The following is a 27,421-nucleotide window of genomic DNA, read 5'->3' on the forward strand; positions in this document are numbered from 1 at the left end:
CGGGCAAGCTGCCACTTGCTTAAAAAAATCTGAGTCATAGTTTTCCATCTCCTCTGCAAGTATTTTTGATGCATCAAAGCCAATTGCGCTTCTCTTCCTGTGCCTTAAACTAAAAGAAAAGTACCAATACCCAAAAAACCGCAAGAGCCCTTGCTCAAATCCAACCCTCTGAAATTTAATTATGTATCCTGCTGTGTTAATGGTCTTACACCCTTTCTTTTTCCTCCATCTACCTGCACCAAACTTCACAGGCAGGCCACACACGGAGAAATGTGCAGCAGCTACAGAGTGTACTGGAGGCATTCTGCCTAGGTTTTGGACCACTTCTATTGCTGTTAACTCTGAAATTACGACAAAGCTGTGTTAAGAGTCAAATTGGTATCATCTGGCCTAATCACTGCCTAATTTTGCAGAGCATTCCAGGGGTTTTATATCCCATAATTTTCTTTAAGTATATTATGAGCAGCAACATTTAAGGCAATACCAAATGGTACAGTTTCATTTTGGCAAGCAGTCCCTGCAAATGTGTTTGTATTGGTTGTGTGTAGGTATTGCTCTGTCCCTTTATTTTACCCACGATTTTTAGGTAAGTAGTTACATTCCCTCACCACTTTCCAGGACCCAGACTGTAGCTAGAGCAGCCCTCTGTGAGATGGGAAGACATCAGGATGCTCTTGAAGAGGGAAAAGAGGGGCTGTGGGCCATGACCGGGAAGTCCAATCCCAAGTCCCAGAAGGCGCTATGCTGGGGATGCGAGCAGGATGTGGCATCAGGATGGGGATCAGATGCATTAGGTGCAGCCTTGCTTTGTAGAACTGGTCAGACCAGTGTCACCTGCCCTCAGCTCTAGATAAAAGACAACAAACTTTGTTCACAAATGGTGAAAGTCCCAGTGAAGTCTTCACTACTACCCTTGGGTCGATACAATATGGATGAAGGGTGAAAAAGGCACTTGGAAATGCTGTGATAACAGGAGCTACAGCTTCACCTGCAGATAAGTACCTGTTATTTTGTGGGGCTTTTTGCCTGCTGCTGGGCAGAGAATAGGCTCATGGACCTCTGTTGAGAAATACACAGGTGAAAGGACTGGTAAGTCATGACTAGCTCTGCCATTGCCCAGAATTCCTATGTGCCATGTATAGAATGACTTGCCAAAAAAATGCCACCGAGGAGGTACAGAGAAGTGTGATGAACACTGTAAATGTTGTGTCTGTGGCATGCTGCCAGCAGCAGCCATTTTACCCACATTTGCACTTTCACTTCATTACGTGCCCTGCTGTGGATGCTTGTGGGGTTCCTTCCATAACCCCCAAGTCTGTGTTGACTCTGGTATCTGGGAGACAGATCCCAAAGCACCTGCCCTAGAAGAGGGTTTGTGTTTGGGGTTCAGTACAAAGCTTTTTGCACCTGAGGCACACTGGTGCGAAGCTGAGGGTGATGAAAAGATACTGTGCAAGAGGATATTGGAATAATTTGTGCATGGAGATGCTGTTTCAACCAGTTGACTTCTGGGAGGCTGGTAGCATCAGTACCCTAGATAACAACAAAGCCAAATATTCTTCAAGAAAACATTGTAGGCAAAGTAGCCAGAGAGAAGTTCACTGTGAACTTTCAGGCTTGTTTTTCCAGTACCTAACAACGTGCACTTCACTCTGAGAGATTTTGGACCTGATACCCTTTACAACCTAGTTCCTTAGTTACTTTTTTGGTGCCTATTCTCTTGATTATGCTTGAAATTCCAATAACCTTGCTGGCATTTGCATCTGTAGCTGTGCGGATGGTTTCAGACCTCCCTTTTCTTTTGCAAAAAAAGAAGTGATCTTGAAGTGTGACATAACTCTAAAGCATTTCTGCTGTGCAGAGGAATTTGTAATTTTACTGAGCTAGGGAATACCACAAAAAGGGTCTTTTGTGTGCTGTACTGTTACTGTTGTCAGACTCAGATTTCACTCATCTTAAAAGGTTACGTATCAAATGTAATCAACTAAAATTTTGTGCTTTTTTCCACTCACTTTGGTGACATTTGAGATTCTTTCTGAAATGCAAAACTGATGCAGTATCTCTGATGATAACAACACTAATAATCTAAAATAATTCAGAAATCTCAACATGTGTAGTCCAGAAGTGAACAAACTTTATTAAGTCTGATGGTCACATATTCATGTTTTTTGCTGTCTGGATTGTAAGAGCTCTGTGGATTTTGTTTTCACAAGCAGCAGGTGTCATACTGGACAAATCAGTCAAATGGAGACCAGGAAGCATTAGAAGTGATGGGCTCGGCTGGCCTGTCCTGCTTTTGTCCCCTGCAGTGTCCCCCAGTTCTGCAGGGGGAAGGATATGAACAATGCAATGGGGCCCTTCAGCTGTTTGCAGTCTCTGGCCTCGGCAGGATGATGCATTTGACAGCGAGGGTAAAAAGTAACTTGCAGGTAAAATTAGAAATTGTGGAGGGTTAAGTTAGTGAAATGAAAGAAACAGGACTTTGAGATAAATCAGTTCATTGCTGTTCCAGGAATAAAGGGAAGCCTGGGAAAAAAAAAAAAAAAGGAGGAAAACCAGCTGAAAAATAGCACAGTCATAAAAATAATTGAATTAAAGACACCGACCATTAGTCATATAATCGTTGTGGCAACAGCAGTAGTACTGTTTGGGAAGTAAATGGTGTAAAAAACGTTAAATCTCTTTACTCTAGGGTGCCTGTTGTGATTTAGGAATATTATTCTCCAATTTGGTATTACCACTAACATCATGCTGCCACTGGTCACTTCCTCCTCCCCCTCCTGTTGGAAGCACAAAAAGCAAAAATCACAGATTGAGATGAGCAATTTACTGGAAACAGAAATGAGATAAAAAAACAGTAACAGCAACAATATTAATAATAAGAGGTATAAGAAAAACAATTTACACTCAAAAAACCCCCCAACAACAAACAAATACAGGACTTTTCTGGTCTGCAGGTTTCTCCCTTCTCCCAGGCAGTGAGAGAGTGTCCCTTTCCCCCGCCCAGCAATTACCTGAGGTGGTATCAAATGACATTAGGGTCCTGGCCATGCCCCCTCCCAGCTCTTGGAAAAATTAGCCCTGTCCTGGCCAAAACCAGGACAGTGCCTAAAAAAAGTTAAATTTTTTTCATGAGATAATTGTTTTTCACCTCTAGGCCCACTCCCCTCCCAAAAAACCCCCCCGAAACAAAACAGCAGTTCTTATGTCTCTACTTGTGAGATCATGGGTTTTCATAGTCATCATCCTTCCCCAAGAAATATTTGGTAGAAAGTAAAGGGTTCCCATGAGGATCCTTTGCTTGAAATTATTTGCTAGGAGTTTGAAAAGTCAGTGGGTAATCATTTTAGGAACTATGAAAATTTAGATGTAGAAAGAGAGAATGGGGAGACAATGAATGCAAACTGTACCAAAGGGCTGCTACTTCTGGTTGGTAAACCCATGGCCTGGGTCTGTTGGCTAAGGATGGTAGAAGTATAGTGTTGCTAGAAATGTATAGGTGATTGCGTGGAAGTGCAAAACTAACTCCCTGACAACTAGCCACAACAAAAATAAGAGAAAAAAATGCTCAAAAGTAATAAGAAAAAGCAATGTAATACAAACCAGAAGCATCTTGCTCATGACCAGGTGAAGGCAGGACTTCTTGGGGCACCTGGGACTTGCTTTCCATGTGCTCCTGGGTTGTGGTGTGGGACGGCATTACTCCCCTCATGTAGCTGAAGGGAAACCTCTGTGGATCAGGGTGTGCTGTCTGACTGATAAACCATCTGTATCAGCCAGCATCAAGAGCTGTGCTGTGTTTCTGCCCTGTTAAAACCTCAAACCTCAGCCAAAACCACTCACCGTCAATTCTAAAATTAGTTGGAGAGAAAGCAGGGATATTAGTTGATTGGGTGTTTTCTACCCTTCAGTATCACCCTCTTACCTGCTAACCTACCCCGTCCTGTGGTGCTGAGTGCTTCAGTCTAGTCCTTGATCTTTTTCTCTGAATTACTGGGGAGCTGGTGTAGGAGCCCCTCAAAACATCTAACAACGTGTAAAGCAAGAGGAGCTTCGCAGATGAGAAGCTGTATCTCTTATCAAAACAGCGTAACTTTCACTTAGCAGTGTCTCATTGTGGCACGTGGCCTTGTGGTGTAAGAAAACCTAAGAGGGTTTGTAGGAGTTGTCTCTCACCTCATGCCCATGTTGCCACCACGTTGGGGATCCTCTGAGTGGCACTGATGCCTGAAGTGGCCACCTAAAAACAGAGACTAGACAAGAGTAAGGGAATAAAGGTAGGTATTTATTTGAAAGGCCTTCAAAGGTACAGTCTGGGGAGCCAGAGGCTACTGCCAAGATGGACCCCAAGGTGGACAACAGGTCACAAGTTCTTCACGCTTTTATAAGTTTGTTTCATTTGCGTATCAGGGTTAATTCTCCATTTAAAGCTTCAGTTAATGATGTAATTTCCCCAAGCTTGCCCCCCCTTTAGAGGCTTTTGGTTTATACTTTTGGGCCTAGGACGATCTGAGTGTCCTTGGAGAGCAGGCCTAGCACGAGAGAGCAGAAGTTAACAGGCTACAAGAAACTTCAGAGTTACACAGTAGGCAGCACAGGGTTTGAAAAATATGAAGGTTAAAACCTAAGGCATCAGCACAACTGGATCAGAAAGCAGGGGAGGTGATGGACAGCGTGTGGAGTATAAAAACTTGACCCACAGGCAGCTGGAACAGGGGGCATGGCTCCGGTAAGACAAATCCTCCTCTGAAAAACAGATACTAGGTCTCTTTGAACAGCCTGAGCTACACTCAGAGGATAAACCTGCTTCGAAGGAGTGTCATGGGCTCACTGTTGAATGCTCTAAAAGTCCTTTCTTAAGCTAATTGTGTCTGGAATTAATTGAAAGGAAGGCTAGTTTTTTGGCATGTGTCTGTAAAGCGGTTACAATGTGTGGATACTGGCTAATGCAGGGTTTTGCTTTGCTGTGCTGATAAAGCGAAGGGGAGGAGTAAGTCATGCTTTCTGCCTCCCCATGAAAAAGATGGATTTTTATGTGTTGATAGTCCATGTTTTTGTCCATACAGGTTTTACAGTCCAAGTGGTGTTTCGCCTCTTCCCTTGACATTTATTCCTCAAGCTACAAATACGTATTATCTTTTTTTTTCTTACTGTTAATCATGAGTTTTTCTGTGTGCAAGTGTATCTGATTGTTGTTGATAAACTCCAGTGCTCTGGATGACATAATTCTTCTGGAGCTTGAACTCCTGGGGAGGCTGCAGACATTGGCCTGTCACCCTTCTGTCTCCCCTCAGCCATGTGGGGGAACTGTTTGTCTTTATTTTCTGGCGGGTTACTTTTCTGTGTCAGTTCTCTGAACTCCTTCTGATTTACCTGTATTTGCAGATCTGCACAGATATTCTAGGGGCATGGACTGTTTTTGTTGAACCTTACTTTCACAGAATAAAAGACGTGATTTTCTGCTGCAAAACTGCTTTTTGCTTTTTTTCCCCTGCCGGGTCCCATTGTATTATGCTTACTGTGGGCTTTTACATATTGCCCATTATTATGGTGTGTATATATATTTATATAGATAAATTTTTTTATATATGTTTTTCATATACTTTGTATATTCAAAACCCCCTGTGACCAGCATGGCCATTGTGTCTTCTTCAGAGGGGTAGGGTTTTTTTTGTTTTTATAATGTGTACTTTTATTTCTGAAAGCTGAGCTGAAGAACTTCTATCTAGTACACTCATATTTAACTTGCTGTCTATTGTAACATCTGTTATTTTCAACATTATTTCTTCCCAGATTCTGCCTTCCCACTGCATGGATTTTTTTGGATCATTTCCCTTCACTTGTCTTGGCCTGCTTTTCTTCCCCAGAATGAATCTCATTTGATTATTTTCAGACTGCATTTCTATTCTCTCTGAGTTCCTGTGCATTATTTCCTCATCCCCATTATTTTTGCAGCTCCTCCAAATGTGATGTTTCCTGGAGATTTAAGTTAGCATGCTGCCTAGAATCTCTTCTGGAACATTAAAGAAAATACCAACTGAAATAGGACCTAATACAGGTCTTTGCAATATTGCACCTTCTTCCCATGTTATCCTTTGCTTTTATCATGATTTATTTGCAGTTGGTTTTCAAATCAAGCCACAGTATTCATCTCAAAGTGCAAATCACTATCAAATGTTTACTGAAAATCAAACACACCACATCTGCTCCTTTTCCTTAGACTCCTAGTGCTGTAACACTAGCCAGAAAAGGGGCCAATTTCTAGCCAGTTCTGCTCTTCTGAATAGAAATCACGGTTTCATTGTCCTCTGCCTTGTAGCCTGGTTTACTTTATAGGAAGCCTCATGAATTAAAACAGCTGTGTAGCCCATTCTGAAATTTGGTTTTGTGGAGACACAGTGCTGGGAAGAAAACAAGTGGAGTTTATGCATGTGAGGGGGAGAAAGGGGGATATATGTGTGTGGGTAGAAGGGGAGTTTCTTTTATCTATGTGTGTGATTAACTGAGCAATGCCATTAGGTATATTTCTCAGGAACTGCTCAACATCCCTGAATGTTCCTTTGTTTCTAGACTGTGGTTTTCATATAGTTAAGTGTTTTGCACTCTCCTGCTTTGTTTTTCCCTGTGGCCTGTGATGCTGTTGATATTTGAAGCTGCAGCCAAACTGAAGTCCTGAGGTGGCATCAGCAGCCACCTCGTAGCTGGGCACCTTGGAGAATTCCTCTGCTTTAGCTGTTGCCCAGGTATCTGTGACACAGAAAAGCTGTAACACTTCAGGGTTGTGGTAAAAGGACCTTTCTCACTCTAAAGTGAAACAGATAAACAGCTGTTTGGGGTAAGAAACAAAGGAATTGAGAGAAAATAAATATAAAGAGATGATAGAGACTGTGGGATAAAAAGCAAGAATATGCTAAGCAAAGAACTCTTTCAATGAGAAGTATGATTTATAGTCCCTGGAGATCAAGCAGAAGGCATCTCATTCATAGCTTTTTGCTTTGACCTGGCCCTAATAAAATTCCGAAAGTTTCTGGTGACAGTAATGCCTGCACTGCACTGATTACAATGATATTTTATAACAGTGATTTAAAAGGATTATTAGTACCCTTTTTAGCTGGGGCAAGTGGCTGGGAGCAGGCAGAAATAAATTTTATCTGTTTTTCTGAAAAGACTTTACCTATATTTTAGGTATGCTTACCATCTTCTCTTGCTCTTGCCTTCATCCCCTCTTCCACCTGGCTTTTGTTACCTGCTCATTACCCAGCCTGGACCACCTGCCATGATGGGAAGGATGGCACGTGGCAGTCTGGGTGTTGAGGTCTGTAGTGTTGGATCCCTGGTGGAGAGCAGGATGGGGCTAGGGAAGAGCATAGGCTGTGCTTTGTACTGATGAAGAAGTCTGAGTTGGCCTGCAGGTGAAAATTGTTTCTGTCCAAATCTTGGGAAAGAGGTGTAGGGGGTTGGGGGTTTTTGGTTGGTTGTTCATTTGTTGTTGTTTTTTTCTGTTTGTTTTTAATTTTTTTTTAAGTACAGCTTGAGCAATTAGCACAAATACTGCTATTGAGCCTCCTGATCTAAGCTTTAAAATTATTCTTGGTGTGTTCATTACTGTTCTTGTGAGGCATCAGAGGAATTTAATCTAGCAAGACATTACTAAGAGGTGTTAGAAGGTTGTGTTTTGTACTAGCCTTACTAATTTTCATCTAATGCACTGACAGTATTGCAGGCCTAGGTACACCTCAGGAATGCCTTCATCGTTTTCCTGCTGTGTGTTAGATTTTCCACCTGGAAAATCCCTTTTTCATAGACAGATGCACTAGAAAATAGGACAAAAAGGACTGCAGCCACCTCAAAGTTTGCAGTCCCAGGCTTTACTGGGGCACATGGGACTGTGGGCTCTCTCTGTTTTCTCCTCCTCCTCCCCTCCCCAAGTACAGACCTAAACTGAACAGTCCAGACCTAAAGACCAAGCCCAGATCTGACATGTGCCACCTCTCGCAGTCTGACCATGTCCTCTTTGCTGAAACAGCTTGGTACATTGATTTTGACCAAGCAAGAAAGTATTCAGGGATGTCTGTGCTACACAGAGCAACCCGGGAGTCGCAGGTATCTGCTGATTCCCCCCTTCATCTCGGCCGCACAGGTGAACCAAGAGCCTCCCAGCTCTGCAGTGCCTGGAATGGGGCTGGCAGTGGTTTCCCGCCTCCCTCCTCTGCCCAGCACAGCCAGCAAATTGGTTCTCTCTTCACGGAGTACTGCTGCAACCAAAGGATTTGGTTTGCTTTGCTTTATTATTTACTAAATGATCAAAGCAGCCACTCCTTGTGATCATAAAAAGAAACCTTAAAATCTTATTTAAGAGCACAAATATTTTGGGCTTTGACAGATATGCTTTGAAAACAACACAGATGTGCAGTGTCAGATTTCACTGCTGCATGTGGTGTCTTTGTTTCAAACTGTAAATTTGGCTAGTAGTGCTGGGCATGTGCTTTCCCAAAACCTTGTCCCTGCAATATGGGAAAAACAAGTTTCTGGGTTGTGAGGTTTTTTTTTAGCCCCTGAATATACCCCCTTGGAGAGTTTGAAAGGAAAATGATCTTAGCAGAGTGAGCATTCAGCCCTGCGAAGCTGCAAACCTATGGGTTATTTTTAACCTAATTACCTCGAATTAAACAAAAGCTTAAGAATGTTTTTGCCTGAATTGAAGGTGAGGCTAAGTAGACTCTATTTGCAGAGCAGCTCCAGCCAACAGCGTGGTTCTTCCATTGCGCCGTGCAGAATAACGCCCGTGGCAGTGCCCTGCGCTAATGAACAGTGCTCGATTTTCTGAAGGGTTGGCTTTTCTGAGCTGATGTGAGAGGATATGCAGCTCTAGAGCAGTTCACTCCTTCCCCCTTCTCACCCCTCCTACAGATGCGGTGATCACTTCGGACTGGTGATGTTTTAGATGGAGCACGGTCTTCTTACACTTGCCTGGCAGTGGCTCATTAACTGCGTGTTAATTGAAACTGAAAGTTTGTCAGATGATTCAATTCAGTTACATGCTAAATGGATTCAGTGCAGTAAGCATTACTGCTGCGATGAAAATCTCTGTGGAATTGATCTGTGAACTGATTTGAAGGGATTCATTGGCTTCAGCAGTGGCTCTGAGAGGTCAGCATCAGGAGAGCAGGCAGAGGTAGCCATGCTCCCAGCAAAACAAATCCTACTCTCCTCTTTTGCCCTAAACAGCTCTAATTGCTGCCCACTATGTTCCCTTTCCAGGACATATGTTAGGTGGATAAATCTACTCTGGAGATCTGAGAAATGAAAATGAGGAAAATGAAAAGAGTGTTTTGAGCTCTGTAATCTAAATGGCTGAAGTGTTGAATTCTTATCTTCCTATGGATTGAGCAGTCACAAAATTTTCCTAAAGTTTGATTGAAACATAAACACATGTTACAAAGAAAAACAAATTTAAAAAACAAAAGAAAAATATCTGCTTTTAACTAAAGGACAGAAAATTAAAAATTTGCATCCTCTACAACTCATCCTTTATACTTGGCCGCTGCAAAAGTCCCCCTTAAAGTGGGCAGTTTATTCTGTATGCTGTACCTGCTTATATGGTTGGTTTCCGTGTGGAGCCAATTTTTATTGCTGAGTTATAAACCCTTTGAAAATAGGGGCTTGTAATGGAAGAGCTGACAGACCTTTAACTAGGTCAGTTTTATCTGGCTCCATTATCTTTGCTTTTGTTAAAGCATTAAATGGTTGCAGATTTGTTTATTTTTCTCGCAGTCCCAGAATTTTAACATAGGTATGTTATTGAATTGTTTTTTCTTCAAAATGTCATGAACATGCAGTATTAGAGAGTTTATCCAGACTCCGCAGTCGTCTTTAAAAGTAAATTGAGCTGTTGTGTCTTATTTCAAGATTTTCTTGCTCATGCAGTACATTTGGTCTGTAGCACGTCATTACAATAGTAATACCAAAGTTTCCTTTTTCTCCTGCTATCTTACTCTAATCTTGAATTATGCTTTGTCTTTTGGGCTCCTTTCTGTGTAAAACGACAATGATATTTTTTTGTTTGTCCCATTCAGATGGAAAGCCATACCGCTGCAACTTCCCTGAAGAGGAAACCCCAATGATAACGTATCAGTTGGATGAACTCCCAAAGCTGGGAGGCCGCAACGCCAGAGAAAATGAGGCCAGGGAATCTAAACCAGAGATTCCTGCTCTGGTCTCAGCACTGGAGGGTGTCATCAAGGAACCCTTTTCAAAATACCAAGGTTCTGCAGACATAAAGATGCCAGTATTTCATCACAGCCAAGGGCTTCCTTGCTCCAGTCACATTGCTAGCTTTGCTTCGGGTGTGGGCCAGACATCTCCAGACATGGTCATGGACTTGAAAACATCACTTGAAGTGCAGGCTAGTCGTGCTAGAGAAAATTTGCTGGACTTGCACAGGGAGCATCCTCTGATAGAAAAAAGTGCTGAAGCTCTAGAGGTAGCTCCACTCGATTTGAGTGAAAAATCAACAAGGGATAATTCATGCAATAAATACATGAATACATCCTTGCAAGCTGCTTTAATTGTCTACCCGTGTCCTTTCTGCAGTCACAAGACCTACTACCCTGAAGTCCTGTGGATGCACAAAAGAATTTTGCACAAAATCAGCTGTAACTCGATGGTACCCCCTTGGGTTCAACAGAATGGATTCAAGAGTATTAAAAACAACCTGGTCTTTCTGGCAAGGAGTGGGCGCACTGGCCCCCCTCCAGTTCTCGGTGGTAAGGAGTGCCAGCCTTTGCCCATTGCCAGATTTACACGTACTCAAGTGCTAAGTGCATTGCCAGGTTCCAAACCCAGCTCTATTTCTGTCGGGATGACTGCAAAGTCTGTGAGTACGCATCCATCAAAGGACAGTCATGCCCTCGGCCAGTGTGGTTCACGCGTGTCAGGTCTGGATGGGTACAGGCAGCCCAAGTTAAACCATTCCCAGGAGCAATACGGCATAGCAGCACAACAAAAAAGCAAATACGAAACGAATTCCAAACTTACGCAAATGGGAGCCTATGGCAGAAGCGTAACACCTACTCAAACGGTCATATCCAGGCCTAGCACACAGCCCACCAACAGTAAGCAAGTGGAAAAGTATGTGGTTCCCCAAGGAAGTACTGGGTTTGCCTCTCCAGGTAAGCACTGTGCATCTGACTCCATGAAGGCCAAATACAACCCCCCGCTGCAGTACCATCCTCTTTGTAAGAGTGAGCAGTACCCTAAACATGAAGAGCCGTCGGTGCCTCAGAGGGAGCCTCACGTGAAGGCTGGGAATGAGATCAGGACATTGGCAAACTGCACAGCGGTAGCACGAGTGAGTCCAGTGCTGCAGCCTCAGCCTAGCGCCGTGGGAGTTGCTTCGGCTTTACACTCCAGCAAACAGGATCTGGGATCAGATGGGCATGAGAAACATTTGGACATTTTAAATATCTTTAAAACATACATTCCAAAGGACCTTGCTTCACTGTACCAAACCTGTGGTGCCAACAGCCCTGTCCTAGATCACACAGGTACGATTTTCACAAGGCCTTCCATAGCTGAGGACATAGCTTGCTTGTTCCTTCTTTGTTCGGAGTCATGACATGCTGTTTCCCCGTGTTTTCCTTCTCTTCCTTTAATGGTTAGGATTACAAGTTCACTGTTTTTATCATTGCTGGATAGGCTTGAATAGGTTTGTTTACTGCTCTCTTAACATTGCAGCATCCCCCCCTTGTGCACTTTGTGACATTTCTGTCGCAAGTTAAATGTATCTGGTTCCACCTGGAGTACTGCTGTTCCTTTGTCCTCTTGCTTCAAGCAGGCTAGAGTTACACAGATGTGCTGTCACAGGAAGATCCCCCGATATGCTGGTGCTGGCACACATCATCCTCTTTTTGCTTCAGGCGAAATAAACGTCCTCTGGGGCTTATCTGTGATGTTATTTTGGAGGTTTTGTTCAGTTTTGTCTGCAAACAAGTCTTCCAGCAACACAGAGGGATAATCACTTGTCACTGTCCTTTGTCTTTCTTGACAAAAGTCTTAAGATCTTCCTTGTCCATATCAAAGGCTGCTAGATATTTTTCAAATGAGTCTTTTGATCTGTTTGTATGCTTATAATTAAAAAAAGGTAGAGCTGAATATGTGCCTACTAATTCACATAAGCAGAAAAATCAGTTGTGCAAATAGCCAGTTTAAAAGTTCAGGGACTAAAAAAGCTCAACTGCCATGTAAATAAAAATACACCTACATATTTGCGTTTGAAACCATACTCTTCTGATGATCTGCCAGAATTAGTTTGTCTCAGTGGAAACTGAAAATCTCACTGGTTGATTACACGTGAGAGGTGTGTGTGTCTGTAGGAGAGGTGAATTGGAGCCATAGTCTCACCTCTCACCATTTGTAAACCATGCTATTTTTTATACTCTTCTCTTTGTAGAAGTTGTGCAAATCAACTCCACATGAAAAGAGCACACATTCCAGGCTGGTGTTCCGGTGTCCTCACTTGACATAATGTGCTCTCTTTTGTCAAAAGCATGTGTGAAATGGAGCTTTTTGCAAGTGGTACAAAATCCAGGACACTTGGAAGCTGCTAGTTTTAAGGATAGCTGTGGTCTAGTGCCCAGAAGGTGTGTGCAAGTTGAGGCAAGGAAGGAGCCCAGAGCGTTAGGTCAGGTCTTGGCGGAAGGGCCTTTTAGAGAAGACAGGAAGGCAGAATCTGTCTGACATAGTCCATGGGTGAGTTGCACCTTTCAGCCACCCCATTGTCAGTTCTGCTCAGTCACTTCAAAGGTGGTGCTGTGTAGGGGCCTGTTATTTATTGAGCAGATCATTTCGCAGGTGCTTAGGGGCTAACCAACATCAGGCTCCTGGGTTTTGTTAAGGAAGCAGAGGAAGACTGCTTAGTTTCTAAAACTGCAGTTTCAGCGTTCCTTAGAGTTTTTTTTGTCCTGCCGGCTTTGCTTTCTCCATCCCAGTGGATTGTTGTCTAAAGTTTCTCCCTGCCCACTTCCTGCTCTAAGTACCAGTTCCACCATTGTTCCACCCCCAACTTGGAGTACCTTCATGTGGGTGCCCTCCTTGATGTTATTACATTGTGTCAGCCTGCTCAGAGAAATCTTACTGATCCAGTGAGCTCCCAGCCATGTTAGGAGGGGTAAGAGAGAAACAGTAAAAGCTAGGAAATAGAAGTTGACTTAGTGAAGGCAAGGACCAGAAAATTCATGATGACTTTTCGAACAAAGTAAAATAGGGGCAGGGTTTCTAAAGAGGTCTCTATTTACCTGCTTTTTAAAGAGGAATTTTATTGCCAAAATGTTTTTGCTGGGCAGTGATTTCTAGAGACACTTTAACTGGAAGTTATTTAGTGCCCATCTCTGCTTTGAAACCTCTTCTTTCATTCCAAGTGTTTTACAGCAATCAAGTTTTCAGAATTTGAAACCTCTTTTTTTTTTTAATGTAGCTTGTCTTCATTTTATATACAACTTCCAAGTTGTTGATGTTTCTCCAAACCAATTGGCATGATGGCTGTTTTTTATAGCACTCAAATAAAAAGCTGCTTCAGGCAAAAGGAATGAGATCCTACCAACTGCAAACAGAGGAGGGTAATTGAACTTCGCCTGAAATAACATATTGCTCTACATAGGCTGGGTCCTCTGAGTCAGTATGCATCATTCAATTTAGCCTTAATACTGTAATGTGAATATGGCAATCATGACATAAAGGACAGCCCAAAATCCCGCTTAGGTACACTATTTGTCATGGTTTTTCCTTAGTTGAATATTCTCAATAGACTTTACTTGGGTTTTTTTGGTATATGATGTCATCTTGGATCACAATAGACTATTTTAGTGTGTGGTAGTACAGTACTCAACTTCCTTTTGAGTGGCTACATTTACTTTTGGGATCCTTTCTTTTACATTCGTGTTTGTTCCAGTGTGTCCTTGGAAGAGAGTTGTTGTGTGTACTGTTGTGATACAGCTGCAAACATGAAGCTTGCTGTGCTTAGGCTAGGTTTGTTTCACACTGCCCAGTCTTCCCAAATGCTTGTAGAGAGAATCTTACTGTTATATTTAAGAGTGGTTATTTATTTTATTCATGCCATTTAGGTATTGGGTGGGTTATGGCAGCAGATGCACTCTTTCTTCAGGGTTGAGACCAGCTTTGAGCATGGATTTCACAGGAATTCCATTCACACAGTCCTGTTCATTTACCTTAATTTTTGAACACCTGTAGTTATCCACCTTTGTTCACCTAGAGGATACCCTGAGTGATGACTCATAGGGTCATTGTCTTTCATCAGCCACGCCCATGGCTCAAAGCTCTGAACTATCAAAAGCTTTATGGTGCTACTTAGGAAATGCAACAATGGCAAATACACCTGGGAGCTATCCATTTTTTCCACCAGCTTTTTTGAATAACTCCCATAAAGTGAGTGGTAGGGAGGGGTTGGGTGGAAGTCTTAACCCACTCACCCTGCGTGTTTATACATTGGCTTACAACAGCATCCTCAACTGTCCCTCATGAGTGGGAGCAGTGCTTCCATGAAGGCTGTTGGATCAGGTTAGTGATGGCTTCTGAGATAAATGTATTCCCCTTCAGCAGAAGGAGACGTGGGTTATAGAGGGATTAAATGTCTCTCCAGAGGTGTCAGAACCATGACTGGAGGAACCCAGCTCTCCTGGGCTTCACAAAGCTGCTGTGCCAGTCCCTGCCTGTCCAGCAGTCACCATGGCACTCCTGCAAAGGCCACAGCTGGTTCCTCCACACGCTTCCCTCAGCTTTGTTTTCCAGCTTGCAGCTACAGTTCTGGCCAGTGAGGGGAAAAATACTCGTAACAGCTCAGAAATCCTGCTTCAATCTTGACTGCCTTACAAGGCAAACCCCTCCCATTATAGTTCAGTAAGGTTCTCATTGATGCTTAGGACACTTACATGATGTTTTAAAATAGTTTTGTTAGTGGTTTTTTTTGTTGTTGATTATTTGTTTGTTTTTGTTTTGGTTTGGTTTTTTTTGCTTTTGTGTGTGTGTGTGTCAGTATATCTGATCTGGATTTTCCCCCAAATCATGATCTTGTATTTGACTGCCAGAAACTTAATTTTGTGAGCGAGAGTGTTCAGGTGTATTATGCAGACTGTGCTGCCATCTGCAGGAGGTGCTATTATAAAAGGAGAAAACAGTCTGTGAGTGGGGTGTTTGTTTGGAAGTTTTTTTGCAGCAAAACACTTCTTTGCAGTATATGGTGTGGTGGAAACCATCCTGGGATGCTTGGTGTCATACCAGCAGAGTAGATTGCAGCTGTCATCTTCTCCATTCATTTTCAGCTGCAGCATCCATATTTTGGATGAATCCTGTGGCATCCTGCAGTAAATTTTTCAGTTGTGTGGAGGTTTTTTTATTGCCACTTTTTTGTTCCAATTTTATTCTTTTTAAATGCTGTTAACTGGGGAGGGGGGATATGAAAGAAAAGCTGAAACTTCACTTCTGTTGACAACCCTCTCAGAATTTCTTTAAAAGCCGAAGTATTCCAGTGGCAAATGGAAACATCGACTCTTTTCTTCTGAAGAGGGTGTTTTACCAAAATAGAAAAGATGATGTTCAAACATTTTTTTTAATAATAAAAAAGCCCAATAAAAGTCAAATGTGTCTTTTTTGATCAGCAGCAAAAAGACAAAGACCAGCCCTTTAAGTCAGATGCTGTAAACTGACCTTTGGAGAAAAAGGAGAGGTTTGAACGGTTTTCCACAAATGCTAATGGCCTAGAAAACATGTTTACCCAGGGCTGGGGAAGGCTGCTGTGCTGCTACCAGCTCAAAATGTCCGGAATGACACTTTCATTCACAGATGTCTTTCGTCTGTGCCTCAGAGGTCCGGGGTCAAAGCAGCACCGGCAGGCAGGTAGGCAGGGGCGAAAGGTTTGATCAGTCTGCGATGGCTCTGCTCGCTCTGCATTTGTCTCTGAGGTATTGCCGCCTGGGGGGGACAGTCGGGCTCTGGTCCTACTCACTTCCTATTATCCATGTGACTTGTCTCCGCCACGCTGGAGTCACTTTGATTTGCCTGATGTACTGCTTGACAAAGCTGGGTGATGGCTGAGAAGTGGATCCAGCTGCTCTGAAAAGCTCACACCTGACATGCCAGTCCTGGTGCGGGCACATCATGGGGAGCATTTTTTAATTCAATGTAATTTATGCATTCTTGCAGTCCTGTGTGTGCCTAGCCTGTCAGCCAGTGCCTAGATGAAGGCTGACAGTTGTCATCCAGGGCCTGAAGGTAGCCTCACATAATGACACATTAGACATACTAATGATGTTTTCTTCTGGCATAATGTTTTCTTCTCAACTTTCCTCTCTCCTCTCCCCCTCACCCCCCCCCCCGGTCCACCCCCTCCTCCCTCCTTCCCTCCCTCTCTCCTGACTACAGGGATGCTCAGGACACAAACACGCCAAGGAGACTGTGTCTGCAGAGAATGTGGAAAATGCTTTACCCAACCCAGCCACCTCAGGACTCATCAGAGGTCCCATGCAGGTACCTTTTCACACTCGCTCTTGCTTTCTCCCTTTCCCACTTGCCTGCCTTCAGATTCAGCTAACAAAATGCCAAGAATTCAATTTCACATACCATGTTAACCTAAGTAATTCCAGTACCTAAATCTAATAGACAGGTTTTTTATTTTTATGACTATTGCTCTTGTTCTCCATATATTCCTTACCTGATCCCTGCCCAAACTCCATAAAATTGCAATGCATTTAAGATAAGTCTATTTGCAAATGTTTTATTTTAATTAGAGAGTAGGGTACTCAGAAATGAATATGCTAATGAATTCTGTTGCCACCAGCACAAATTGAAATCAAAGTACCCCTTTCAGCACAACATAAGGCTTTGTTTTGCCTCGTCGTTGCTGTTGACAGGAACATTTTTGTGGGAAACAAGATTTTTCCTCAGACTGGTCAGCCCTAAAATGGTAAATCCCTATCAACCATTTTTAACCTGACACGGTCTGTGGTTGAGGCTGGAGGAGGCTGAAGCCACCGGTGTCATGAGACCTCCTGAGCATTGCATGAGACAGTGAGAGTAGCGGGTTCCTCCTCAAAAGTGTGAATGATGCATACATAAGCCAGGCTGATGCAAAATGACAGAAGCCAAATGGTAAGTAATGCAAGAAGAGGGTCCCTTTACACATACACTGATAATTAATGTTGTCAGTGATTGCTTTCTTCAGTGCTGAAGTCTGAATTAAAAAGGGCAGTGGCCCTAGGCTGCCATTAGCACACTCTCTTCCAGTAAGTGTTACGGTAAATTGGTATTTTCCGGCCACAGGCTAGTAGCTGGTGTCTTTTTTTGAACGTGGTTAATCTGTAATGGTCTCAAATAATGTACACACACTAACGAAGCTTGAATGTTCATCTGTTAACAAGCCCCCTTGTTCCCACAGTGGTATTTGAGTCTAATGGACTCCGAGGTACTGAAGTTCACACCACCTCCGCAGATGCCTCAAAACAAGTATGTTTTACAATTAATTGGGTGTTTGGTTTTTAATGTGGTAGCTGGGAAAAAAATTGCACAATGATACTCATCACTAGAGCACTGACTGTTTTATAACATGTATAAATAATAATGGTATTGCTTAATTTTTAAAAAATCTTAAATTTTTTAAGCATTTTATCAGAATCTGATATATAGAGCATCAGTTAACTGTAAAACAGGTAGTTAGTGTTCAAATAAACATGTTACTGGCTTACTGGGGACTGGGTGGGATAGGTAACTCTGTAATGTGCCCTGACATGTAATAGTGAGATAGTACATAAAGAATTCCTGGAAATTTGCTTTTACAATTAACACATTTTCTGCTGCAATAAGACAATTAATGTTTAGTCTTCATTTTTCTGAAAAGTATTTGTACCCTGTTATCCAGTATCTGGCCTTTGAAAAGTTCTTATCCACCAGTTTCCCTGGACTCTCTTAGTGTGCTTTCCTGTTTCTAGTATATCGTTTCCTGTCTTAACAAACACTTCTCAGAGCTCTGAATTATACATGACAAAGCCGTTACACAGAAAATCGTTAAACAGAATTTGTTTCATGTATCTTATGTCTATGGAGAATAGTGTTATAGCCTGGACCTTCCTATTCCATTTGCAGCTTGGCAGGTGGGTTTCAGAGCACACCTTCTCCTGGGCGCTTCTCTGCCACTGTGAAACAGCCTTCAGCATCACTCACGTTTCCTTTCATCCTCACTTTTAGTTTAATTTTCACTATAGCAGCCCTTGTCCTCCTGTCTCTTACTAAACTATTGCAGATGTTTTAGCCATGCTTAGAGAATGCATCTCTGTGCTACTCCCAACATTATGAAGTTTATGGGTTGGTTTCCACTTGCTCATTAAACATTCTCACTGGGCACCACCACATTGCCTAGTTCCTGTGCTGCACCCTTCATGAAGACTCTTGGCACCTTCTCTCTGTCCTTGCATCTTTCTGGCCCAAAGGCTGCATGGAAAACCCAGCCTCTGTCACAAGAGCATCTGGATTGACACCAAGCCATAGGAGTGGCCAACAGTTCTCATAAAAGTTTCCAAGATGGCATAGCACTTCAGTTGTTGTAGCTGTGGGCAATGTTTACTTTGCTTTTGCGGGACAGTAGCTGAAAAGTTATGCTGTAGTGTCCCCCTTATGATGCTTATCTGATAAAATTGTGCAAGGACACATCTCTCAGTAACAGAGTGAATGACAGAGACACACTGTGAGTGTGTCAGAGTGAAACACTGCAGCTCTGCCAACTCGCTCAGCTAGTCTTTGGTTCTCATCAGTTCAATAATGTAGATTTAGTAAACCTAAGCATCTTTTAAAACGCTCTTTCATCTTTTCATGCTCATGGTTTTCTCTCATGTGTAGTTGAGATCACATTCTGAAGGCATCTGGGCTTTCTTCTTCTAGAAGACAATGAAAGGTCAAAGTTGGAAATACATTTCCAAAAAATTCTGAAATGGCCATATATATCCAAAATGAAATGGGGTAGCTCAGACCACATCTGGACTCTTTTTGTAATTTGGGTTGTATTACTGCACAATAAATTGACTCATAATCTTGTGTTTGTAAACTATTGTCATGCCAGAATTTATTGGCTGACTTCTTCCATGGTGAAGGTAGCTTGCTTGTGCTATCTGCCAGTCTGCCTTCAAAGCATTTGATTAAATTACAGCATCTCAATACAGCAGAACACCGAGTAGGTGTTAGCTTCTTGAATGGCTTCATCTCATGCCAGTCAGTATTTTCAGAGAAGATGCAGTGTGATCACTTCTGCAGGAGATAGTTCCCTTTCTTTTGTCCTGTTTGCTCCTCAGTACCAGCCTTTGTCTCGATTTGTCAGTGTCTGTGTCGGGTAGGATTATTCAGTTGTCTGCTGTTTTGCCAGCTCGCGTGGTGGGCAGGCATTGTGCTCCCCCAGAAGACTCCACCTGCACAGTCCCTGGGCGTTACAGAGGGAATACTCTCATTTCCACATGCAGCTGTAGGGGCCTTCAGAAGCACAGAAATGAGCTCTCACTGAGAACGGTGCCTGCAGCATTCTGTTAACATTACCATTTCCCACTTAAAACGTTGTCACTCCATGTCTTCATTTCATTTCTTAATTGGGGACAGATCTATTCGTGAGGGTTTATGGTGTAAAGTCAGTTCAAGTTACAGAAGTGCCACGCACGTGCTCCGAGCAAGAAACAATAGTTACCATGTACGGTAGTTTGAGAAGGAAAGAGGGGTTTTTTTGATGTCAAGTGGAAATGATTCACTTTACATAATGTTTCCACCTCACAGGTAAAATGTCTTCCCCTGAGTAGTCTGCCAAAGAGTAAAAATATTAACATTAGTATTTCATGGTTCCCCCATTCCCTTCTCTAGTGAGCCAGAAGATCATCTCTAAAGGTTTCCTTTATGAAACAGTGTTAGGTAGGGCTTTTCAAATCCCCCAGCATGGTAGCTTACAACAGTGCTACGTTGAATAGCAGTTTTATCACAGAATAATTCTAATTCTGCATGTTAAAAATAGGGTCTACAGCCAGGCTTTTTCAAAAACGAACCAGCTAAATCTATATTTAGGTGTCTAAATAAGAACCCTATTTTAGGGTAGTGAACCACCAACAGGAGGTGCAGGTGTTCAGCATCACTGAAAAGGAGGTCACCTATAGCACTGTATAAAAAAGATGAAACACACACAGTTTTACTACTGTTAGCACTGGGCTAACAGTAGCTAACGTGTGTTTCATGCTTTGTTATCAGCACCAATGAAATATAAATAAAATGTAGGAAATAAGATACTAATTCATAACATTATTTATTGTGGTTTCTTATTTCTACCTGAATGCTTTAAAAAAAACCCAAACCAGAATGACATTTTTACATAAAATGAATTTCCCATGAACTTTGGAATATTTCCTACTCTTCTTTATCTAAAGGACAAAAAATGCTCATTACATACCTCAAGTCAATACAATCTGTGCTAAGTCATGTGGATTCTCTTGAAAAGCTGCCATATTAAACATATTGAATATTCTGAATATTTTTATAAATGCTAAATATCCCAGTATATACATAATAAAGCTTGCTTATCCACAATGAATATGTATCTTAATTTGGCATAGTCTAAGCGACATCCAGAGACATGATTTAGTAGGCATGAATTTGGGGAGCGCGCTTCAATTGCGTATACATGGCAAGACAAAAGCTGGCTCCCCTTCAGAAGGGGCCCTGCAACCATGTGTGTCTCAAAGCAAGGCTCTCCTAAAGCGTGGGGTCATTTCAGAGACACTGCCTGATGCTGCAGCACTGCAGCCAGAAGCCCAATTCCCAGTGGTACAGGAGTCAGTCTGGAGCCTGCTTTTTCACAGTGGTGACAGCAGCGGTAGCAGTTTCTAAGGCATACGCCGTGCATTTGACTTCTCCTTCTGCGTTTTTAAAGCCGTATAAAAACTTGGCCCACTTTAGGAATATAGTTGATGCTCTATCAGTGTCAATCAATATGCTCTAAAAATTTTAAGGGACAAGAAATTGGGTGTTCAGAAGGCATGATTTACTGGTTGGCAGTGAGGGAGAGCTCTCTCTAGTTGAGTATATATATATATGAACTATATTTGCAGCACTGGAGTCAGAGACACCCAAGTTCTCCATCTTCTGTGTGAGCGAAACAAGGAAAACCCCCAAAACTCCAACCTTTGTCCTCTCCAGAAAAACACTCTTTTATTCACTGAAAATTAATTAGAAGCTGCAGCCCAGGGAAAAAAACCCAGCTGTTGGTATCCTGAATTCTCTGGCTGAAGCTTTCCCCATGCCAGAAAGCACTGATTGTCCTTCTTTCTGGACAGCACAGTTCTTGGGCCTCATTCACTGAAGAGAGGGGTGTGCAGTAGGTCCTGTACCTACTGTGTGACAAGGGTAAAGTACCTTCATTAAGGGGTCCCTAAACCTTCATTTTCTCCACTCTAAGAATTTTAAAATATTTCTTGCAGCATTCAATATTTGAAATAGCATAAATTTGAATAGCGAGAACTTAGGGGATAGACAGGCTGGAGAGAACCATCAAGGAAACACTGTGTATATATATATATACATATATATATATATATGTATATGTATATATGTGTGTGTTGTAAAGGAGCTTGGGGGAAAAGCTGGGGACATCTGTTACCTGTAATGTTTTTATAGTCCAGCAACACTATAGCTCTGCATGTCCTAAAGCGACTTTACGGAGAAGGGGAGGAGGCAAAAAACCTAACCCAGATTAAAAAGTTATTTAAACTTTTGGTTTCTGAGTTTGCCTGGTTTGGGTTTTCTTGCACTCAAAATTCTAGTACTGTCTGTTAGAAGTCCTATTTATGACATTTGTTCATAAGAAATGTCTTGCCCCAGTTCCTTGCAGAGTTTCTTCCAAAGATCATGATTAATAGTTCAGTCCTCATTATTGCAAATGTTATTTTTAAATAGTTATTCTGAGAACAAGAATTCCATTAATCAAAATAATAGATAATGAACAAATAAATGGCAACCTAATTTGTCTCGTTCATACATATGGAGATTATAGTGCAAACAATCAAGGAACCATGGAGGCTGCTGTACTGGCATCTGAGTAATATGCATGTACTGTATGTCTGTTACTTTATGAGCATTAGAGACAGGATTAGGAGCTGTAGTTCTTGTCCCAACACTTGTCCCTTGCCAGCAAACTGCAGTGGTATTTGTGCTTCTTGCAATTTACTTCAATGTCATGCAATAATCTGTCTCCAGCATATTAACATGCACACAAACTGGGTTTTTCCTGTTAACTGGGGAAAAGCCCTGGAAGTTGCTATGAGAGCAGCTTTTGGCATGGAAGCTGTAGGTTTCACGTAAAGATCTGCCACTTCATTGAAAGTGAAGAAAGCCTACTTTTTAAAAGGGAAAACATTTTTATTTCAGGAAGAATTCAATCCAACTCTGTATCAGCTGGTTCAAAATCTGACCGTACCTTGGGACAGTGTGAGTACAGGGGGCTGAGCCACTGAGTGGGTTTTGGCACACGTGAAGCTCAGGTGCTGTTCCCTGGTGAAACAGGGAGCACAGCTGTGCCTGAAAGGGGCTCAGCCACCCATCACCTCCATCCCCTCTGCGCTATCCTTGCAGGTGGGAAGGATGGATTGTCCTTTTCCTGGATCCCTTGTTTTGAGTGATCCATGACATGCAGGGCGTGCCTTCACCACTTTGCAGGCTATCCATTGCAAAAGAGCGCCCCTAATGACTCCCCTTTTCCAGTTCCTGCCCAGGGAAAGTGGGACAAGGTGCCTGCCATCCCCTCCCCTCCCCTCCTGCCCTCCTCGCCAGCCCCGCAAAGCTCTGCTGTGCTCCCCCGTGTACACGGAGCCGGTTCGATCCGAGGCGTTCCAATGATGAACGCCTCCTCCTGGAATTGTGGCTGTGTCTCTCAGGCATGATGCAGCCGCGCAAAAATGTAAAGCATTTTTCTTAGTTTACTGCAGGAAATTCAGCATCCAACTAAGGAAGTTTTATCACATCTCTCATTCAGTTACTGTTTCCTACATTTCAAATATACTGCGGTCTGTACAGCAGCTTTTTTTTTCTTTAATTTTGTTGCAAATCTTTCCGCCTTAAAACCAAACTTTGACTGGTAAATGTCATGAATCTCAGGCCAGGTTTAATTAGGAATTTTCTAAATCTATTAACAAAAGAGATGCACTTAATACGTTATGTCAACCAGAGCTGGGCTTTCTTTAGCTATTTCGAGGGCTGCCATAGGCACAGCTTGAAACTTGCTTGGATTTTACATGGGTGCCGTATTTTATGTTGCATTAATTTAAAATGGTCTGTTTCACTTCATCAAGACTTTAGCTTAAGGATAATGCATTTATGTAAGATTAATCTTGCCATGTTGTTTTAGGATCAGGATTGTAAACTGCATTGTTCCGACAGTGATGTTCTAAATGTCATTTTAAAGCTTTTCTTGGGAGCTGCAGGCTCCCACTTATTCATGATGTTATCTTTAATTTCACTTGATTTTAGAATATCCCTGCTATTTTTTTTCAATGTGGTAATTATTCATGAAAATTGGCTAAGAAAATAAAAGGAAGATGACAAGGGGGGAAGAAAGCTGCCTTAGCATTTGACAGACCTGCACAAGAATTCAGTTTTTTTTCATTTAGCTGCCTCTGTGACGTCAAACTTCAGCCTTTTTAAAGCACTGATCTAGTTATGAATCCCTTTTGGCTAGCACAAAATTCCACTTTTTGGAGGCCTCTTCTTTCCCTCCTTGTTCTCAGCCTTCTCTGAACTGCTCCGCCAGATCCTGTTACTTCTTGTTCTAGTCCGTCAGGGACTTTATATATGGGCCTGACGCGCTTTGCTCTTGGGGGAGATGCTTAAAAAAAACCCCCCAAAGTGTTCTCACGTGGTGGGTCAAGATGAACGTACGTGATGCTAATAAAGGGTAACGAATGCCGGCACAACTTGCTGGAGGGTCGTGCCTGGGAGCAGGGGCGAGAATGAGCTTTTCCCCGTGTTGTCCTTCTTGCAGGGGAGAGAGCACGGCGGCACAGAGGTCACCCACACGCTGCATCTCCGGAAGGGAACCTAGATCCCGGGTGGAGGAGCCCCGGCAGCCCGCCACGCTCCAGAGCATCCCCCTGCCAGCCATGGCCGCACCCGGAGCTGCTGCGCGAGGCTGGGAGCAGTGCTCTGCCAGGAGGGGGATGCCTCCTCCACGCTGTTAATCATCTTAAAATAAATGAAGATGCTACACAAGATATATATAAATTGATGTACTAATCAGTCCCATGGTTCCTTATTTCCTTTATAATAAACAGTGGAGTTGGCAAGCACTGTGGCGGCACAAGGCATCTATATTAATCAAGAGAAGTTTGAGACACTGGAAAAATTAAACTTTATGTGATTTGGACAGCGTGAAGAAGTTAAGCACTGTAACAAAAACCTCCCTGATGCTCACAATGACTATTTGATACATTTGAAAAACAGCAGTGGATTTGAGGGCTGGAGAAGTATTAATTAATGAAACTGCCACTGCCTGTCATGCTGAAAAGCAAATTAAAAAAAAAACAACAGAGAGAGGAAGAATGGGGGGTGCAGGGAAGAGGTGGCATTCGGTGCTGAGAAAGCAATGCTTGATGAAGGATTAAAGGGACTAAAGAGAAAGACCGTCATTCTGCAATGGTTTGTTTCATTACAGTTTGGGGACCACTTGGATTTCTAGTGCTCTTGCTCTTGACTGCGCACCATTAATAGTATGTGAATATGGAAATTGAAACACTTCCAGAGAAAAGCTTCTATTCTGCTTTGGAAAAGAAAAGCTAGTTGAACACTAAGAAAAAAAACCAGGCTTCTGTGTTTTACTCTCAGGACCTTTTTTTTGTTAACAGGGCTACTTTCTTCAACCTGGTCACAAAGGAAGTCTTCACTTAATGAAAAAAAAAATGGAAATAATAAAACATTCAGCTGTCTAACACCGCTGATCTGTCTATTTAGAAGAGAAAAGGTGTCACTGAACGAATTCAGGCAGCCCTGGGGCCATAAGGTGCTCTCTGCTCCTGAGTTCGGTTCAGCAGACCAGCTGCCACTCCTCCTTGGGCCCGCTGACGTTCTGGAAAGACAAGGAACTTCTTTTGTGGTGGAAGGATAATGTTCATATAAATGTGTGATGTCTTGTACTTGGTGATCACTGGTGGTGTTAGGAAAAAAAAGAAAAAAAAAAGCTTTATATACCTCTTCTACAGTAACTCTTTAACTGCAAGTTTTCAAGGTGGGGTTGTGGCACATAACAGGTTGTTAAACCATGCAGTGTAAGCAATTAAAAATGTATTCCACAGATATAAATATTTTCTTTTCTTATTGCTGTGACACTATGTGTGATGGTAATATTTCTGAGAGTTTCAGATTTTGCACATATAATTTTATGCATTATCAAAAGTTACTGCTGCCTTGAAAGAAAATGTTCTGTGAAAATTTTTGCAAAAGCTTTACTAGTTTTTTTTTTTTTTAATTGTAACAGTTTGTAAAGGCAGGAAATGGAGTTAAAAAAACAACTAGCATGCTAAATATATTTTTCAAAAAAGCAATAATTTTACATGTACAGAAATGATGCTAACCTTTAATACAGGTGAGACCACAGTTTACTTAATACAGTAATGGAATAGTGCTTTTTGTAGAAATGGGCTTCTGACAAACGATTTGTTAAAAAAAAAAAAAAAAGCAGAAAAAACCTTAAAACGTGATCTTTCTGTTCTAACAGTTTTGGTGGGCAGGGGGGTTCCTTTTTTTAAAAAAATCTAGTCAGTAATTTGGTCTGGATACTACTTGTTACTTGTTTTAAATTACTTGACAGGTTTTGTTACTTTGCAACACTTGCAACAATGCAAATTAACTTTCTTACGTATTTTTTTTAAACTAGATTTTCCTTATGCTATTACACGAGATGTAAACCAGAATTCTCTGTAAGTCTCGGTGTAGTTAGGAATGTCTGTGCAAGTACTTAAAAGTGACTGTAATTAACTGTTCTGTGAAGTTATTTTGAGGGAGGTCGCATAGACGCATTCCATTGTACACCAAAAAAAAAAAAAAAAGAAAAGAAAAAATTAAATATTTTGCTGTGTTGCTTAATGATTATCATTTTGAGTTTGCACTAGCTTTAATTTTGATTTTTTTTTTTTGTTGATTTCTTCTTTTGTTTTGTTGCTTTTCTGAGTCATAGTTTCCATGAGAGAACGTAATGGTGACAGTTCAGGAATGCACAAAAGCTAGTTGCTTAACCTGTTTGTTTGTGGTTTAGTTATTAAAAACTCTTCCATACCCAAAATGGCACAGAAGTGTAGTGTACATTTGTAATTTCTCTCTTTTTTTTTAATTGTATTTTTTTGGCAAGCTGAACTAGAACTAGAAAATCTTAGTTAATACTTAGAGCCAAACCTTCTTTCTGGAATTTTCTTCCCGAATCCTTCACACAGAAGCTAGTGCTGTCACTGCCATTACCAGGGTACTAATCAGCAAAGTTTACAATCATAATTTAGCTTCATGAAGAACAACAGTAGGGGAAATCAGTTTAAATAATTATATGCTGTGTATAGCACAGAAGTGAGATTTTCACTTAATTAAGCAAGAAATAAGAGTGGGTGGGGGAAAACCAACCTTAAGGACCATCTGTTTTTGGAAGTGAATCCCACGATTTCTGTTTTTTCTTTATCATTGTATTGTATTGATTTGCTATTTTAGTTAGACCATAGTATTTAAAATGAGTTGTGTTCTTATTTATTTAGTCAAATGGGCTTTGATCAGCTCTTTTAAGCAAAGTCATAAGCTTTTTTGGCATGACACACTCCTGTAAAGCCCTTTTATGACTGTTACAGGGACTTTCTACTACCTCTACCAATCTACTGTTTCTTCTTCTTAACAGGTTTTTATGGTGTTGCAAGTCTAATGTAACTTAGACAATAAAGGGTTTGATTATCTACGCTGCAGATTCTCCGTGTATCTGCCATCTCTCCCTCTCTGCGTCTCTCTCTCTCTCTCTCTCTCTCTCTCTGGTTTGTGTGTGGTTTATTATAGCTGAAGTGTAGGAGATCTCTTTTATTATGGTGGAAGTGAAAGAGACAGACCACCTTCACCAGAGTATTTTTGTGTCCTGGATGTTGTACGCTGACCAGAAGTCAAACTTGGGGAAACTTTCTCCACAGGCCTAATCAGCTACTACATTGCCACCATGCTGCATTCTTGAAATTCCTTCTGTCAGAAATGCTGTGTATAAATGGGTGCATTCTACAAAAAGTTAAGCCAGTTGGAAAGCCAAGACAATTTTTAGGTTTGTATTTTAAAACCTCTTAAATGTCCTTAGTGATAAACCTTACCATAAATTGCTGCGTCTGTCCTA

General features: G+C 41.9%; 1 protein-coding gene across 3 annotated transcripts in view; it reads left to right on the forward strand.

Moving 5' to 3' along the window:
• The window catches only part of ZNF516 (zinc finger protein 516), a 102,987-nt gene extending 75,976 nt beyond the window's left edge, over positions 1-27,011 (forward strand). For all 3 annotated transcript variants that reach the window (XM_032120606.1, XM_032120615.1, XM_032120624.1), the window contains exons 3-6: positions 10,077-11,546; positions 16,435-16,539; positions 17,447-17,514; positions 24,062-27,011. In XM_032120606.1, the coding sequence (XP_031976497.1) occupies positions 10,077-11,546; positions 16,435-16,539; positions 17,447-17,514; positions 24,062-24,121 (1,703 nt within the window). In that variant the 3' untranslated portion in view covers positions 24,122-27,011. The remainder of the gene's footprint in view (positions 1-10,076; positions 11,547-16,434; positions 16,540-17,446; positions 17,515-24,061) is intronic.
• Positions 27,012-27,421: the final 410 nt, after the last annotated feature.

Source organism: Corvus moneduloides, chromosome 1 (genome assembly GCF_009650955.1).
Source record: "Corvus moneduloides isolate bCorMon1 chromosome 1, bCorMon1.pri, whole genome shotgun sequence".
In the NCBI taxonomy this organism is placed as follows: Eukaryota; Metazoa; Chordata; class Aves; order Passeriformes; family Corvidae; genus Corvus; species Corvus moneduloides.